This window comes from Diuraphis noxia, unplaced genomic scaffold, assembly GCF_037042655.1.
Source record: "Diuraphis noxia isolate RWA-SAM2 unplaced genomic scaffold, SU_Dnox_SAM2 contig0002, whole genome shotgun sequence".
NCBI lineage: Eukaryota > Metazoa > Arthropoda > Insecta > Hemiptera > Aphididae > Diuraphis > Diuraphis noxia.
Window position 1 is genome coordinate 12,958,017 of NW_028301712.1, and position 20,594 is coordinate 12,978,610.

A 20,594-nucleotide genomic window follows, 5' to 3' on the forward strand; every position below is an offset into this window, starting at 1 on the left:
TAGGGGTTGATTTTAAAGCCAAAAATATAGTTTTACGGGTTCACGAACACACAAATTGAGCCTATGCTATATTATGCAGTTTTTATATTTTATGCAGAAATATAGGGAGTGAATCTCTTTTACCCCATTTTCACCCTCTTATATGGTTTTACATTTACTTGAATCTGACCCCTGAAGTTATGATCGAGGTTAATCCAAACGAGCTGTATGATCGTATATTGAATATACGATATTATTTTTTATCAAATTCATCATTTTAAGAGTAACTACCTACCTGCGTAAAATATACCCAGTGACTATGTATAATACTTTTTACAATAGCGAACACGAATAAAAAAATACTCGATTCACACTTACCTATCCTAATCTAGTCTAAATATAAGTATTTTTAAACTTACCTTCTTCTGGAACCGGTGATTGAGACTTTTCACTTTTATTACTCTGGGCATCGATACCTGTGAAAAAAAAAAATTATTATACTATTATAGTATTCTATTTCGCGGTATAAAGAAGGGTTCTATTTCAAAGGGTTGTGGGCTCGTGCTATGCGGCTATTGTTTTGTGTTTATGTTCGTCGCGAGTACACTGCCTAAAGGGAATTGGTCGAGATATTTTGAATAGAGTCGGCACGAGATATTATACAAGGACCTGATTTATACACACACTTCCTATTGTTAAGGGACGTGACCAAAGCAGTTATAAGCTAAGGGTAAGCTATTTACAAAATACAGCACGTGATATCAGTAGCTATTTTTTTTAAATACTTTTAACAATTTCCAATTATACAATCACTTATTATTTTTTCTATAATATTCTGAAGTCAAAATTAGAAATATATTTTCCCATGAGTAATTCCAAGTTTGTTAATGATCAAAGTTAATATATAAGATCGTTTAATTTCTAAAACTAAACTTTACTGTTAATTTCCCAATGGACTTGATATACAAAACCTATATGAAATAAAGTGTATAACAAAAAAAACTTTTATTTATACATCTTTTCATATCTAACAATAACTTTGATCACGTTTTCACAATATTAATACAAATGGAAACTCGTTGAAAATAAAATGTGAAAAATCCAATAGTAATATGCCAGTACCTATATAGCTGAAAATGACCACAACGAACGTATGAAAATTCACGAGTTTCATAATAAAGACTTAGGGATTCGCAAAACACATTGAACTATTACACAAGACGAGTGAAAAAAGATAAAGGCCATAAGTAGTATGTATTCCCAAGGGTGACATTTCGTGTTCGGAAGTGCGATTTAGTCAGAAGTGATGTGTCTTATTTATACGAACGTAACGCGCCAAAAAAGACAACCCAAACACCCTATAGCCATTTATTACGTTTAACCTCGGTGGACTATATTTTTTTGTGTATAGGGAAGTCTAGTTGAGGGGAAACAAACACGAAAGGTGACGGGAAATTTAAATTTATACACCAAAGCGACTGTCGAACGAGTCCAATAAGTCAGTTAAATATAAATAATAGTCAGTCGTTAGTTGGTCAATTTACCTCAGAAATTCCACTTTTGAATTTTATACCAAAGCCATATGAATTAATAATTTTCTTCCGATCGGTATGTATAGGTATTGTATATACATTTGACAAAGGGGTAGAGCTGCCTATCATGTCTGTCTTTATATTTGACGAATTGTATACACAACATAACCTAATAAAAAATTCAAAAGCACGTCTATTACACACTTAAAAAAATTACTGACAGTTCCATTCAAAGTCAAGTCACATATTTAATTTAAAATAATGCACATTTCAAAATAAAAAATAAAACCTATTTAGTTATTATTAAAATAAAACATTTTTGGATTTTACGGATAGGTACTGTTGTAAAAATTTAAAAATTTAAAAATGTTTTTTTGTTTGTTGTTTCTATTTTTAAGGCATCAACATAATATGAAACAAAATCTAAAAACGATATAAAATACCAGAACAATATACCTAAGCATACTTTATAGGTCATAATAATTAAAATACTGACCAACAAAAAAAAAAGTTAAATATTGTCATATTGCAATATTTAACAAACATAAATTATGTTATTGAAATTTATATTTTTTTGGTGTTTCATAAAACTGATGTTTTAATTAATCATCGTCAATATTATTGAAAAATATTGAAGGTGTAAAACAGCTCTTCAGGTTTTATACTGATCATATATAGACAATATATTATTTAAGTACAAGTAATTGCGTTGGGTTGGTTGTTTGTGTATAGCAGAACAATTATTTTTCTCATGTACAAAAAGACCTTTTGATTTCACTAACTCGCAGAATGACTCATTTAGATATTGATCGTTGTTTGTGTGTGACATATTCTAATACCCTCGCAAATAAGAGCGACCGTGCATGCGTAATCCATGTACATATAGGCGAAAAATCCCCAAAAATGAGGGTAGTTTTTGTCTCGAAACTGGATATATGTACATGGAATACATTATAGTAATACAGCTCTGTGAATGTTTGCCGCACGTATATTCATTATATTCCCCAATACATCGCAGATGTTGGCTCGGGGGCGGACTGTAATATAGGGGTCAGCAAATCTTGCATATTCGAGTGAGCTGTAGTCTGAATCATTCACCGAAGGGAGAATAATTTGAATCGAGTTTTTTTTTTTTTACGAAAAAACAAAAATGAATAAATAAATAGACATCGGCTGTAAACAGGCCAAAATACAGAGGACATAATTTGAATCTCAAATCGAAAAATAATGTAAAATTGAGTATTCGCGAATAATATTTTAATAATTTAAACATGGTTCAAAAGGCTCACCCTAAACAAATAAGTAAAATAGCTAGTATATACGTTAAAAATGAAGGGCTAAAATAATACCCGCTCCCTTGTCCACTGCACTGTCTGCACTGCTGGCCAAAAACGTCGGAATACCTACCTATTTTATTTATTCTGGTCACTACTTCCATAACTAGGTTGTGTATAACAGTATGTAAATTAAACAAAATATTTCAAACACACGGATTATCACGATATTCGATATACATATTCCACGCGCGTGTGGCTTATAATATTTAGTAGGGTATTAAAATTGGAAGGATGTATTATATGGCGTGTGTGTGTACGTGTATGTATATTTTTGCATTATATATTTCAAATAACACCAGGCTACCATTCATTGTGAAAATATACATCATACAAAATATACCACCAGCAGTTTCGAAAATGCCGATTCAGGGTCGATACGGACATTTAAAATGTATATTTTATTATTGTACACATTATAATCTTCGACACATGTGCACTGCGTATACTATCTATACATTATATGCTAATCCTGCCATCCTGGGCTGACCACTTGGTCTGCATCCCAGGTAGAAAGAGCGATTTCTTTGGAAATATTTTGAACAGACCCCGGTACCTGACAAAAGAACGTATCCGACGCTTATGCACATTGACCTGCAGATATTTTTGTATTATTATAATTTCTACGGTGAGAAAAACGTGACCATATGTAGGTGTACCTATATGTTATATTCTTACATAAAAAATATTTATATTATTTTTAGTATATTAAGTTTATAATCTATAGTAATATGTTTAATAACTATATTATGAAAAAACATAAATATTCATATAGAACGAATCAGTAATGTAAAGTAAAACGTATAGTTTGTATAAAAAATAACAGGTATGTGTATAATTTACTAAGTATGTTTTACACTTCAGTTTTTTTTTCAGTAAGTTGACAAAAACTATAGCTCATCTCCCTCTTCAAAACTCCCTTTTCAATTATTTCCCATTAACTATATCATTATGGTGTCCACTATACTACACGCATATAAGTTATCAGCCCCTTCCAAACACCCCAAGCGGCAAACTCTAAAGGCCGTTAATAATAAATATCTATCCTCCCCTACCTCAGACATCAGTTGAAAGTTCTTCGTACCCTGAACTGAGAACCAACATGTGCACAGCAATAGTTCCGTCATATTGAAACTTAGTATAAATATATATTAAACGATGATAAAATTACTCTTTAGCTCTTATTGTATCAAAACTGTAAGTACTATCTATTATATTATACATATTGTATATGTATATAAAATAAAATAATTAAATTTTACTAAATTTAAATTAGAAACTCTGTGAGCCATGGATAAGTTCATATTACGTGTTATTAAATTCAACAGTCAAAAATACAAAATAAAACAACACAATAATATAATACGATACAAACAATGTAGAGTTATCATAATCGTACAAGCAATAAGTATCGACTTCGTGTCTATGACTGGTCACGTAATATAGAAGAAAATAAAACGTATTAGGAAAGAATAATTTATATTCTTTAGAATAAAACTTTCTCCAAGTTAAATATTTTATTTTAAAGTAGTATAGAAAGCGAACTATCATAGTTTAAAATTATAAGCGATTTAAAAATTGGAAATATACAAAGTTATCATAACTAACAAAAATATTATGCTAAACAGCGTGTAATTGGATACTTGCCATTGATCGAACGGTACACATGATTGTTGTATGAGTCAATAACGTTTATGTTTACATATTATTTGACAATAGATAGTCAAATTTTTAAATTTTGTTTGTTATTCTTAAACGCGAAATACTAAAATGTAAGCATTTTATTGAATAATATTTACTATTTAGGTTATCCTATAGTCATAATAAAGTATAAAGACTTACTCGGATAAGGAAAATATTTAGTGATTTCAATAAAAGGTTCCATAGTTACTATTTAAATTAATATAACATTCATAGACATTAAAACACGTGCATTACTGAAATGATATTTACGGATTGAACGATTCATAAACACTTAACGTGCTATACTGTTCGAACATACATTCGCATCTAATTTTGACGTTATGCCATCCCCACCCACATTAAAATTTTTGGTTTTTATTTGTGTGTACAACGTTACACATTTTTATTACCGACCTAAAATGTAGTTTCTTTACCTTCTCGGTGGGTTCAATTGTGTCTCAAAATTCCTGCTCAACAATATGTATAAATTTAAAGATCTTCATAAAACATTTAACGAAAAACACAGTTTATGTGTTTGACACACGTACCAGTGATTCATATTTCAAAAACACCTAATGTTTTATTCAAGAAGGAAGATGTATAATATTATGAATACTCGGTATTGATAATAATTTATATCTGATTGTTATTATAATTATTTTATTTTTAACGTGTTTTTTATACTATACGAATACGAAAACAAGAAAAATCATAAAATTAGACCATATTTAATGTAAAATTTAAAAAATTGTTATAATAATGGTTTTATAATTTTGAGAAACCCTGTAAATCTGCATGCAACCCTTGAATTCAATACGTCTTTAAACGTTCGAAATTCTTGGCACCCTGCTGATTATTTTTGAATAAACATTTTTCAATTGCATTTATATAGGTAACGTTTCGAGGTGTTTCTCCCTTTGATGTCGGTGCTTATTTTACTCACAAAATATCAAATAGAGTTTGTAGTAGTTATCTTCCGATTTCTACCAAAATCGTTTTAGCAATCATTCTTTACCACTGAAAAATAAAATAAAATGACCCCCAACGTTACGATAATGCGACATTACTCATTTCACGCCTTTTAAACATGATCACTCGCCCTTGGCCAAATACAGCTTATTTATTACGTCTGCACACATGCTTATGGTATATACCTACTATTTTAACGAAAAAAACTACTTTAAAATATTTCGATGGAGTTATGCTTATCATTAGAATTTGGTCAGTATAAATATTTGAATAAGCTGTTATGGATTAATAGCATTTACAACACAATCGCAAATATTATCATATGAAAATAAAAATAATATTTTATTTTTACCAATTATTATTTTTATATGCGAAAAATTGTTTTCAAACAGAATAATAATACTTGTTGAACTTGGGTTTTATCGCTCAGTCCATTTAACTACTACACATCGTTATGTCGAGGGGCTGAAAACGGTGGAGAAAATCTGAACAACTAGACTTAAAACGAAAAAAAATGACCGAATATAAAAAGGGGTGAATGATACACAAGCACGAGTTTATGATGGCATGTTTTCATCGTATTACAAGATGTGCCACCCTCACATACTCGTTTGTTTTTTTATGCGCTTTTCGCATGTCTGCACATATAAATCAGAGATTCGTAACACCTGCTGTTGAAATGCAATAGTCCCTTAATATATATATATATATATAATAAAAATTATACTACCGATATCCTTGCAATGTCTACATTTACAAGGCCACCTCTTGTAACCCCCATGCAATCCAAGATATTTCCATGGTTTTTTGCTTTTTATTCTAGCTCTCGATTACTTAGACCATTCTTTTCTACAAAGCAGGTGTGTTTAAGTGTGCATAAATAATTTGTAAAATACAACTATTTATAAATAATTCAGCGTTTTTATTTTTGCGATACAATTTTATTTTATTTTTACTGGAATAATTATTGTTAAGTTTTCATCATAATAATCTGAACATAATTTATTTCGTTATTATTTTGCGTATGTATAAATTACTAAATTATTTAAAAGGATGTCGATAACAAAATGGTAGCTGAGCTACAGCTTCTATTATTTATTATGTTCGTGTCACGTGACAAAATTTCCCTTTTGATTATTACCTGTATATTTAATAGAAGGGTTGAATGTAAGTAACGCATGCCGACATAGCTTGTGCCAGCAGTAAAACCCTTTTGCAGTACTTTCAATCAATGAATAGTGAAATTGTTTATACTATGGTACGTGTAACGTTACTCTCTTTTTAACATGCTGGATTTAATGCGCAGTAGTTGTTTTTCTATTCATAAGGGGTGAAAAAAGCACCCTATTGGCTCGAGCTATTTATTCAGCTCTTTTATTCATTTTCATATACCTGCGTTAAAAAGGGTAAAAAAAACGGTTGGTTTTATCACCTGCATCACGTGCTTGTGTCGAAATGCACACCCTTTTTTGTCATCAAAAAATGTATTTGTAAAAAAAATTATGTATTATAAACTTAAGATCCCGGAGTGTTAGAATGCCTAGGAGGAAGTGAAAATTAAAGGGAGGTTCATTAATTCAACAACATATTTTTCGTAACGGATTTTTTAAAAGTACACAATGCCACAATGGTATCCCTTTGCGAAAGCAGCCTATAAAAACCGTTATGCAAAAAGGGGTGATTGTAAGGGTTGACTATATATGGTAATTCGTTAGCTGATTGGTTTATGTAGTTCAATGAAATACAAAACAAAATGGTGATTCAAAAATAAAGACGATGATAAGTTTATTAAAATAATTTCTGTTATACTTATAATGTTACTTATTTTTATTAGGTGAAATATAGTATTATATGAACGAAAATAATTCAATCTTTCGCTTAAAAAACGTAATTTAAATGCCATTGACCAACCCTAAAATGCGTTCTATATATACAGACTTATAGGTTTTTTATATTGTCCACCGTAATCGAATTTTGGCCGGTCCCTTTCGCACGTTTCTTTAGAGTTTTACTTTAAGTGCCTTTCAATTTCGCACCCATTTACCCAAGTAGGAGTTTATTTTCTAGCTAAAAGAAGGATAAAAAAACAACCACTTGGCCTTAACAGCTGTTGGCTAGTACAGGGTAAATAAATAATAGGAAGTGAATTTAATTCTTTTGTTTTGTTCGATTTTGAAATGATAAAAAAAATCACTCAGAATTCCGTACACAGTCTTTGACGTTTTTTCAAAGGGCTGAGGTCAACTACATAATATATATATATAAACATATGCTTAAGAAAACCAGTCACATAATTTGAACTAAATCCGATTGAAATGTAAATAGAAATAATTCGGCGGCCAAACGTCGGGAAGAGAGCGAAAACGATGAATTCGTGCTTGTGTGTTCAGTGTTCCCTCAATAATCTAAAGCAGCCGAGGGAGTAAAGATGGAAAATAGGAATTTCAAAAGGTCAGTGAGGAACAATAATACAAGATAAGAAGAGACATGGCAAAGGGCAGATAGCGTGGATACAAAGGCCAGTGAATTGGAAAAAGGGGTATGTTAAAAAACCCGTCCGATGATTGAATATATATACATATATATATATATATATATATATCCTTCGTGTCGTGTCCTCCCCCAATTTACTTACGAGTACATATTGTCAGAATCTAGAAGCAGAAGAAGGGATTTCATATGTTTTTTTTCTCTTTGACCATAGCTTTTCTGAGTTTAATTCTATTAAAATACCAGTTTAACGCTTTATAATATTATAATTTTTGAAGTTTTTAATAAAACCAAATCAAAAATACATTAAGAAAATATAATTATACACGAATATGTAATATATTTATATATTCACTAATTATGATAATGATAGACGATATTTTTTAATAAAAATGATGAAACTGAAAGTAATATTATTATATTTCTAGAATAAAAAAAAATGCATAAAGGAAATATTTTACATTAGTAAAAAAAGTAGGTACCACTACTAAAGTAACTGTTAAGTCATTTATAAATAGGATTCAGAATACAAAACACTATAAAATCGAAAGCCGAAGTAATTTTTGTATTCTTAATAATATCTTTTTATATTCTTGTAGTTCTTGTCTTAACCGTGGGACAAAGCGTATGAGTTTTCGCAATAAGTGCCGATTGTTCGGGCGACGACGGCACGGCGCTTTTTTAATTGTTTCACTGATCAACTAATACACGGGCCCATTAAAATAATGATAACATTATACGCACTATTATTATGATTATTCAAATAGTTAGGCAGCTATTTTTCTTGGGCGTTGTTTTGACAACACGGCTTTCATTGCGTAATCCTTGTGCACAACGTGTGTTTCACACACAATATCACATTCGTATAATTCCTCGCTAATATATATTGATCGAAAAATTGCAAACACATTCTTTTCGTTTTACTTAAGCTATAATGTGTAAAATAACGAACACGCAAAATGGATAGAAATATAATAATTAGACTGGCCGCAACATAATATGACGTATTTCATACAAGACATACCTCCTACGTATGCGTATGTTGAATAAAAAATAACAACCTTACCTATTATTTTTTTATTATCTAATTAAAAGATTGAAAATAATTGTAGTTATGATATTAATACATAGAGTTACCTATTTATTATTGAAATTATAAAACGTAACAATATTTCATAGAAATGACGCATATTATCATATCGCGTAAATACCATTTAGTAAAAATTAATGTTAATTATTTTTTTTTTTCGTATCACGTATCTATGCTGGATTTTAAAAATTATATATAGCTATGCACCTATACCTAATAATTTGTTGTCACGATTACGCATTTTGTTTTATATTATTTTTACATTGTAGGTACCTACATCATGATAGTTTATAAGCATGCACCCATGCTATCTTGCTATTATGATCGTGAAAAACGCTGTCTTGATTTACACGCAGGATTTTTTTTTTATATTTGAGTTCTACACGGATATATGGTTTTTTTGGATGGACCCATTGTGCTGAGCCTATATCTACTGGTCTTTTTTATATGCACGCAATATCGAATGTATTATTTCTAAACCAACACAGCTGCATTATTTTTTTCCGCATATTTTTTTTTTTTTGTGCTTGGTAAAAATCATACTACCCCCCACATAACACGCACACACACGCGCGCGCGCGCGCACTAACAGTGTACGCAGAGCAATCACAATCGGCATGACATGTGTGTCTGACATTAAAGATACATTGGCGCAGATATATTATACAATGCATAAACGGTAGAATGAAACCTAAGAAATGTTACGTGAGCATAACCTGGTTTACCGCGAAAGATAAGTAGGTTTAAGAAAAGGGGGTAAAAAACGTTATTAAAAAAAAAAAATCGATTGTTGAATGTTTAACGGAAAATACATACACATCAAATACATCGAATACATTTTATTAAAACGGTTAACCCGATTGGTCTTGCATGCTTTTTATATGTACTGCAGGGTCTCTATATTGAGTATAAAAAAATAGGGATCGAATAAAATGGCTGTTTTAGTCGGGAAGGGTTATGCGTTATGTTAATAGGGTTCAGTTTATCATTGGTAATTTTTATTAACGGAATCGAACAAATGGCGTTAGGGTACAAAATTTCCGTTGCGTGTATATAAATATGTATTTTTTTTAAATAATTTTTGTTATATCTTATTATAGGTGATAATATTATGTAGAATAATAAAATATCCGGTGAGCGTTTAACTTAAAAAAAATAAATTCTTATTAATAATATCTAACAATAAAATCAATCATACCACAAAACCATAGGTTTGAAGTAGTCGTTTTTCATTGAATGCCTACCAATGAATAGATGATTATAATTTATAATATATACGGATATATGGTGAGATACAAGAAAAATGAAAAAATTATAAATCTGTACAAGGATAAAAAAAAATAATCTCACGCATTAATAATAACAGCTGATCTTGAACGTATATTTAATGATATTTTGAATTTTCCTGTTATACGAAATACCGTCGCGAACAATACCTTCCGATTTTTAGGTTTTTATATGAAAAAAATTAGGGGATATGACAAAAAAAAATCCGGAACCACTTATCGTTTTAACCCTAAAACCAAGTTATTTTCGTACATACATATACTATGGTAGGGGGTCAATCTCCCTCAGAAACCAAAAAAAAAAAAACGACGGCGTGTTTTAACACATAAAAAATATTCAGTATTACGCAAAAAACAGTAATTCCCACGAAAAAATGTCCCTACTTAAATTGTGTAAAGATTTTTTTATAAAGGGGGAATCGTTTAATTCAGGTTAAAAATATTTTATTATTATTATTATTATTAATTCAACGGTACCTATACACACGTATACATTTTTTTTTACTCAAGTTAGGAATATATTTTGGGGTTGGTTTTTTAGCAAAAAAAACGAGTTCTCACGGTTTTATTTTTATATCACGCAAAGGTAGTGTTAATTTTTTTTACGGTTTTTGTTTGCCATCGATTTTTTTCACAAAAAAAAAGAAATGTTCCCGTATGGATGATCAATTTCCAAAAGAGAAATTGCCGGTTTGATCCATGGGTATTGGGTATGTATATGTTCGGTTATGTATATATGATGATAAAATACTCGTGGGTATTGGATTCGCAAACACCTGACAATTTTGACGAAAAAAGAAAGAATAACTCAAACATGTTTTCGTATTTATATAATCCAGAAAAAAAAATACAATCCCAGATAACATCGTCCTATTTATTTTCTACTATTTATTTTTTTCATTACTCCTATAGTATTGAATTAACAACGTTTGAAACTGTCAAATAAAGGAAAAACGTATATTTTTTTATAAAATTGTTTATAAACACTGATTCTAATTCTTGGTAATAAAAATAAAACACATATATTTAATATGTATAATAATATATTGATTATTTAATAGTTTCTCAATATTTTACAAGTATAATTATGCTTGTATAGGCAGGTACACTGAATGGTTTTTTAATGCAATTTAACCTAGAAAAAAACAATAATGTAGATATACTTATAACATTTGGACTTACTTGAAATATTTAAAATGATTGACGCAATTGTAATATAACAATTGTAATTTCTGCAGATTTGTATGCCTGTATGATGAGTATAAGTTATGCAAGTAAAAATGTATTATTGTATATAGTTACAATTTTAGGCTCGATCGCGCATGCGATACATTTGTGATATCATTATTAGTTAAAAAGACGGATTATTATTTCCAATGTGAGGTAATTCGATACATTGTCACAGGCAACGGTTCGTTTAATCGGCCGCGTCTTGGTCGATTACTCGACGACGGGAGATTCGTCACCGGACACGGGGGTGTGCTCTTCTGACTCGAAAGCGCGCATAGGTGTTTTTTAACGCAAGCTTTACGGTTCGAGAAATTCAAGTGAAAAAATACAGATAAAGAGATAGAGAAAACCCGTGTAATCGCAGTGACCTGTAAAAAACTCGGTACGTGTTTTTTCCTCGACAATTTTTTCCGCGTTTTTCACCGTCGAATAAACACATACAGCGGCAAAGGCATTGACGATATTGGTGTTTACACAAAGGCAAAGGCCTCGGGCGGGGGTGGTAGTAAAAACAAACAGAATTCCCAGAACTCCTCCCGAATACAATTTCTGCACCGTGTTTGACTTATTTTTATTATTAAATTTTCTGTTCCGTTGTCGCTCCGGGGCGTTTCCATCCCGACCCGCCGGCTGTATGCACTACAAATCCTGACTGTTTTCTAATAAAATGATACACACACGGGTGCCGTGTAGTTTTTAGCTCTTGCGTATATACGTTATTCGATTTTCAGAGGTCGCCCAGTTCATTCTTACCGCGGCGTTTTTCTTTCTTTCGAGACCGAATATTATTCGTACGTATATAATAATAATAATAATAATAATAATAATAACGATAATAATGTATACACACATAGACCGGCAAGGACATTGAAATGTGCAGCAACATCAATCAAACGAGATCGTTAGCTTGTACCGCGGCGCACATTCGGCAATTAGTCGGTGGCCGACGCAGGAGTCTCACGTTCCTCTTTTCAACCATACGCATATAAGTTTGTTTCTTAACATCACATTATGCGCTTAATATTTACACTATTTATTTGGGTATTTTTTTTTCAAACCATTATTCAAAACGTTTAGCATACCTAGTGTAATGTGCAGGTATGCTTCTCATGTAAGATTACACTTTCCAAACAAGCGCATAATATAACCGAGACAAACATTAATTAGGATCGTTAAATTTAGGTATTTTTGCTAGAGGGAAAGCATAAAAACTTAACTGAGCATCATTACACCCTGTAAAAATTTGCTAGATTAGAATGAACATTATACCTTCCAGTTTAATCCTCCCACTGTAGGTACTACTGCATTGCAAGGTACAAAATAAAAAATAGACACGTTGCAAACGCTGTCATATAAATGAAACCCTACCTGTCAGTAGGTGGATAATACAATACGCGTCAGTATTATGATTGGCAAATGAATATGTCAGACGGGAGTTTTTTTTAAGGGTTTTCATAAGCTCATTTATATCCGGTACGGGGGTGAAGGATTTATAATAAAAATTCAATTAAAAAAAATTAATAGGATTAGGTTAAAGGGTAACGAAATTTTATTAAAGGTTTACTCGCCGCCATCAAAAGGAATTCGATATTTTCAACTACGCTGCAGGAAATGGTAATAAAAAGAGAAAAATTTTTTGGATGTCTGAAAACTACGAATACCTACCTACATATTTAAAATGAATGCAATGTTGAGTCATTAAAGGAAAGAATTAAAATAGATTAATATTTATTTTGTGATGTCATATAAAATACCAGCATTAGTATAGGTGCGTTATAAATTACAATGATATAAAAATATGGTTCTGAAGTCATGATACAATATCACCTTAATATTTAAATTATGTTTCTCTTAAACGTATTTAAACCCGTATAAAATCTATGTTCCACATAAAAAGTGTGCCATGACTCATGCGTGAGTTATATAATAATATGGAATTATATATTATTTTTATTTGATATTAAACGGAAGTTTGCAATTATTTATTAAGGTCATGTAAGTTTTAGTGTAAACATTTGTAAAATACTGGGTGCATCTTAATTAAACACTAAAATTATTGTTTTAATTTGTAATAAAAATGGACGTTTAATATGGGTATAATATATTATTATAGTTGTATAATAATTTTTTTAATTAGTGTAATTTCAATGCCAATAGACCAACTATTATATGTACACCGTGCATATATTATGAAAAATATTTGAATACTATAGTTATTGTACGCAATAACATAATTTGCCAAAAAATTGAAGCATTCCACATTTAACAATTAAAGAATTATAGTGAATAAAATTAAATACAATAAAGAAAAAAATCGTAGGTGCCTTAATATACCGAAGTTATTGCGTATTAAAAAAATGATTTAATCGATGGACCTGACGTATATATTTAGGATGATAAAAAAATATACTTTAGAAAAAAAAACAACCCGAAATACGTCTAATATAATCGAGCGATTTTCTCGGTGCGAATAATAGCAATAATAATATGGCAGCTCGCGTCCCGTTATAGACGAAAAATAGCTACGCGGACTACTCACCTATATATAATACTGTATAGCTAACCGAAAACGTTTTATAAACGTCCATCGGGGCTCGGGCGAGAGTTTTAATAATAAATATAAAATAGACCCGAAAAAAGAGAAATAAGAAACCAATACGCGGGGTGGCAACGGTCTAATGGATTTAAGGTGAAAAAACCGACTTTGATATATTTAGGAGAGCCAAATACTGCAGCCGCACACATGCACTGACATCATATTGCACACACAGACAGACACGCGCGCACACGAATATATAGATTGAAAAGTAGGAAAAACGAAAAGGAAATTGAAGCGATATATTTTCGCGTGAGGGGTTAGCCGCCGGTCGTTTCATTAATATGGAAATGGACGAGGAGCTATTATTGGGTTCGCCGCCGCCCTTGTTGGGTTTTTGAACGCGCGTGCGTTATGATTGATGCGGAGCGAATTATTATTACATTCGGTGCGCGCACACTCGCCTGCAGACGGTAATATACAGGTGAAAGCGCATAATATGTGTGGAAACGCCGCCTCAATGACGACAAACCGCGCGAAACTTTTATTATTTGAGTCCCGTAGTTTGCGTGTAAACATAGGTTATAATTTGGAGAATTTTTTGGAAAACGTTTTTTTTTTCATTGAAACGATTTCATAATACAAACATCAGGGTACGTAGTGGAGGAAGAAATTTTGTGTGAGGCCGATTCCAATATAAATTATAACATATAAGCGAAACTTAAAATGTTGTTTCGGATAAAGCAGAAGCATTTTTCTGAACAACAGAACCTATATTATTTGATTAAATTTTTTTTTTGCCATCGTGGAATATAATAGAAAACATATATATATATATATATATATGCTTAGAACACATTTTTTTTAAACCCCACACCGAAATTTATTGTGCTGCACTAGACAACTAATACTGTTATTGTAGCATAATAGTATGTTTTAATGGGCGTATCCGCAATCTGTGCTTGACAAATATTATATAAGTATAAAGTAAGTACATTTTGTTTGTAAAACAAATATTATAAAAATAAATATTTATTAGTTCGTGTAATTATTTGTTTGCCTATACTCTTTAGTCTTTAGCATTAAATTTAACGTTTGGATCAATATAACAAATATGAGTACAAGACGTACAATGTGTCAAAAAACAATAAAGAAGTCGCTGAAAATAGATTGTACATTTTATGGCTGTATAACTACAGAAAAAACATTTTCAAATAGTAAATTATTGTCAAAAAACGTTTGTGTAACAATTGCAGGTTACATGTTTATCATCTATATACCAATAAACCTATATCGTATTTGTATAGTTAAATATTTATCAGTAATACTAATGTAAATATAGGGCATATTAGGGTAATTACTAATTAGAAATAGTTATTACTTATGTAATTATATAAAGAATAGTTATCATGTGAATAAACAGAAAACATTAAAAAACAAAACTGCGAACGTATCGTATAACAGTATTAATGTAAATCAGTTATTTGTGTTGGAGTGTTAAAAATTGAATAATTTAAAATATGTAAGTTATTTATCTTCCGTGAGTCCGACAGTATTTTATCATGTCAATTGTTAGAAAACATATTATTATATTTGCTTAGTAGTTATACAGTTACTAGTTTATTACTAATCAAGTAATAACACTATTATTTGATAAAATAAAATACATTTATTGTAATTTTCTATTCTATCTGTTTAATCTAGAATATTGGTAGTCTTTTATATCTACTATTTATTTAACGCTCATCAAAATATGTATTACAAATTCTGAACAGGTATAATACTATGTATTTTAACGGTTTATTCAATTAAAAATGCTACCGGCACTAGCTTAAGACAAATAACTCAAGTATTTTAAATCATACAATTCATAACAATACAAACAACAACTGATTTACATTAATATTGTAACGATACACGTAGTTTTATGTAATTTATTTTTATGTTTTCCATCTATTTACATAACTTATATTTATGTAATTACACGTTGTTCATATCATGAGTAATAAAATAAACATGTGTATTATCGCGTTTTCAACCGATATGTGCAACTAACTCTACATCAACGAAATTGTCTATTTTTTCAATAACAGTTGCAGCACGTGCAATAGTTCTTTGAATCGTTGTGCTCGGATTGAAGATGAGTGATACAAAACTACAAAATAAGGTAAGGAAAATAAAATACCCGTCCAGGATCAGTCTGAGGGGTACCAACTTTAATGCAGTTGTGTAAAAAAACGTGACCAGACTGCAAGAACGTGTAGGAAATTGTCAACAAAATGCGCATACATGAATGGGAATTATATTGTTGCAAGGAGGAAAAAATAAAGAATTGTCTGTTTACAAGAATTTATTGAAGAATTTCCTAGTTCGGTTGAGAAAATATTTTTGTTCGATGTGGTCCGGTAACAATTTTTTTTTAATATTATAAAGTACCTGTTAATTATTATATTTCCCGTTATTTATAATAGGTAATTAACTATCGCTTCCCTTCTATCTTTTTTATTTCCTACCCAGAGAAATATGGTTTTTACGAATATATAACTCTAACTATTACCACCAGCATCACAATATTAATTATGCTTTCGCTGTGACACGTAATATACCATACATTTGCATAACTGATAAATGATAATCAACAGTAACATTCATGTAGATACCTAGAAGGTACTTACTCGTTTCCGATATTGAATTTCTATATACGTGCAAAAAAAACTACACTATCTGAATTGTAATCTTATTCGGAATAAAAACAACGTGTGCATTTACGCGTTTTTATGTACATTATACTACATACACATTTATTACTAGGAATAAAATCGCATAGAACTTTATATCCATATAAAAAGAAGTAATTTAAAATTAAATTAGATTTACGCTTGTCTGTATAAGACATGATTAATGAGAACGAGCTATAGTTGTTCAGGTTTCAGTTATTTCAACAGTAGTGCAAGTCATTTTACATTTTTATCTTATTGGATTCATATAATATGATGCAAAGATACATAACAAAAACACAAATTTTCTTATATTTTGATTTACATACCAATGGAGGTAGTTGGATACATATTCGTTTCATTAAGATATTTCGTAATACGCATTTTGGGTGATTTAAATTAACAGAGTACAATAAAATCACTAGTATTCACGTTTCGGTCCATTACATTAATACTGGGAAGCCGGAAAGAAAGCAGACGAACAACCACCTCCCGAGAAGTTCGTGACATACCGAAAGCATTAACTCGTGCTCAATGGTAGACCGTTTCGGTTTAATAACGCAATTTGTCTTATACGGAAGATCACGATAATCTAATTAGATCAACATAAATATAGGTATGTTTTTACGGTTTGGAGGAATAAAAATGACCGATTGTTAAAATTTCGAAAGACAACAAAAATATCGACAACGGATGCTTAACGAGAGTAGAATATATATCGTTTTTATTGAACCAAATTATCGACACGGAGAGTGAAAGTAACATATTATAACATTATAATACACAGCCGTTTATTGCTAATAATGAGCGTGAAATTCAGAGCCTAAAATGTTTCAATTTTTTAGGTTTTTTGTTATTTTTAATTCCATATTACAATGCCAAATTCCATTGTCAAATATCATTCGGTCGTCTATCACGATTCGTCGTCTGCGGTCCAGTCGAAAACAATACACGAAGCTACTACTTCATTATTTCATTATTTTTTTTTTTTATTCCATAGACCTCTAATAGACTCTCATTAATCTGTGCCGTGTTTCCCACGGAGTTAATCCTTTTACTTGTACCGATTCTCCAGTAAAAAAAAAAGTCGGCACAAAACACTCATATAATAATATTCTTACACAATGCATACTACACCAACCAACGTATATTATTATACTATATATAATATAATATAATATGCAACATTATATATATATTTATATATAATATACAATATTATATTATATCTAGACACAATACACTAACCTGGGCCAACATTTTACAGGTAGTCGCCCGTAGGGTAGTGTTGGTGGTGGTGGTGGTGGTGGTAGTGCGTTGGCGCCAGTTTTCTGCACCCGAGAGCTATCCATTTTACCACGAGCAAACATGTTTTAGAAGCATTATATTCTAAGATGAGACCTAATAACCATAAAATATCGTCGATATTTTTCGACCGCAACGATAATAAAAATGCCTGGTTCACCGCCGATACAAGAACACAAACACAATTATGTTTGGCGAAATAAAAAAATGAAGAGGAGGGAACCTAAGCACTGTTGCAGTGATGAACGGACGCACGGTATACATTCTACGTCAATGTATTGTTGTATGATATAATTTAGATATGTAATGTATAAGTTTGTGTAAAAAAATTATAAAATATCATTTTAAAACTCACCATCTCGACAGTAGAATTTGTGTTCGAGATGCATCAGTCGGTCTGAAGTGTCTAAAAAAAAAAAAAAATGAAACATATTATAATATTTAAATATATATATATAATATAGTCTATAATGATATAGTTATATACACGCAGACCAGATTTCACACACTATTTTAAAGAGAAACTATGCAAACGAGAAAACAAGGTGAACGACAGTTTCGCAGAATAAAATATAATATACCTACAACTAACACCGTATATAAAATATATTATGATAGTCCGATTAAATATTTTAATTCCGTATCGTATTCAATATTTCGGTAGGTATTTGAGTCATTCGTCTATAGGTAACAGTCATCCGGTATTCACGATATGAATCAAATGTGTTGACGTCACCATACAATATGTTTAACCCATTAAATCATGTAGGTACCTATATACGCGTTATCATATTCAACACAAACATAAAATAATTATTTAATAGGTATTGTACAAAAATGGTTCCTATGGAATTTTGTTAAATTAAAATATTATAACTATTATTGTTTACTATTTTGTTGGATTTTTATATCTTTTAGGTACCGATTATTTTCGTTAAAAGTTATCGGAATCGTATTTTCGAAGTTATATAGCATAAAGAAGGCGAAAAATAAAACCGCGACAACTGACCATTACGGCGTTATAGACTTTTACTTATCTAGTTTATAAGAGTGGGGAAGATTAATAATCATGCACAGAGTCGTGTGTGTGTCATTAGCGGGGTCCCAAAGTTTGAGGGGAGGTGGGGAGAGATCGAAAGGCACACACTCGTTCGGTCTAATGATATTTTAATGAGAAACAGAATGGGTTTGAAGCATATATATGTAAAGAATATTTCGTCGTTAAGCAATACGATATTATTTCTTTACCTCTCTTTCTTTCTGGTTCTTTTTTTTTTAATAACGCATGATTCAGCCCCGCGTGTCAGCCATGAATAACTAATGGCCTTCTCTCTAAACACTTTTTCATTCTTCCGGGGCTACCGCGGTTGTTATTATTATTATCAACTATTATTATTAAAATACAATTTTCGTCTATTCTAATTACGCGCCGGTTTCCATATATTATATCCACAGACGCTTTTATACACAATTAAGACCAAGGATTTCTTTCGGGCCCTTTCTATCTCGCCGCTAATGAATTCCTAACGCTCAGTATAATAGTGTGTGTGTGTTTTTTTTTGTCCATCTTAATGCTTTTTTTTACATATCAGACCGCCGCCGTCGTCAACGTACATGTATAAATATATTATACACAATAATAATATATACACGCATGAGCTACCGGGTGGCACCGAAATTCGCAGCAATAAATTCCACTGTAGAGACCTTGACTTCATTTCGAGACTCCCTAGACATATGCATACAATAATCGCTTTTGTCTCTATCCCGGGCCCGGTAATACTTCTCTCGGTAGGATCTCGTCCATTGTTGTGGTTTTCGTTGCTATGTGTGTCAAGCATTCGAACTCGAATTCACTTTTCGAACGCTGAAAGCGTCCCGCTGGCCCTATAAATCCTATAGTCACGTTCAAGGGAATACACACATATTATGTGAATATAATAAGGTAAGGTGCGCACTATCTATTCGTTGAATAAGTTACTGCAAGTACACAAATACAATGGAAAAATAAAGGTTATATAGGTACAAATATCAAAAATATTTGATATACCTAATAACGATATCTTCGAATCGCGGGCGTATCATAATATGTATAGTACCTGATATTCATTCTTAAATATTGTAGTTGAATGTCGAGTAATGAAATACAGAGGTAACAAATTTCGCACGTATGTATAAAGCGTAGGTAGTATTGTATTGTGATATATTTAATTTTTCAGGCGTATCGGGCCGGGTATGTAATAAATAATAATAATATAATATAGGCAGTGTTATATTCGCGATAGAGATAATAATATTATTACATATAGTGCAGAGCCGAGCAGTCTAGATATCATTATTCTCAAGACTAATTTTACTCGCGGCCGAGCACACTATATAGTATAATATGGCAGACACCGATAGTCAACAGTGGCGGCGGGAAAGTAATAGCGTTTGATGTTGG

At 31.0% G+C, this 20,594-nt stretch overlaps 1 protein-coding gene across 2 annotated transcripts in view; it reads right to left on the reverse strand.

Moving 5' to 3' along the window:
• LOC107168699 (uncharacterized) overlaps positions 1–20,594 on the reverse strand; it is a 42,395-nt gene that overhangs the window by 11,497 nt on the left and 10,304 nt on the right. Inside the window, exons 2-3 of one of the 2 annotated variants that reach the window (XM_015518202.2) lie at positions 18,507–18,557; positions 399–455 (exon numbers count right to left, since the gene is read on the reverse strand). In XM_015518202.2, the coding sequence (XP_015373688.2) occupies positions 399–455; positions 18,507–18,557 (108 nt within the window). The remainder of the gene's footprint in view (positions 1–398; positions 456–18,506; positions 18,558–20,594) is intronic. The other variant, XM_089219815.1, reaches the window with a different exon arrangement.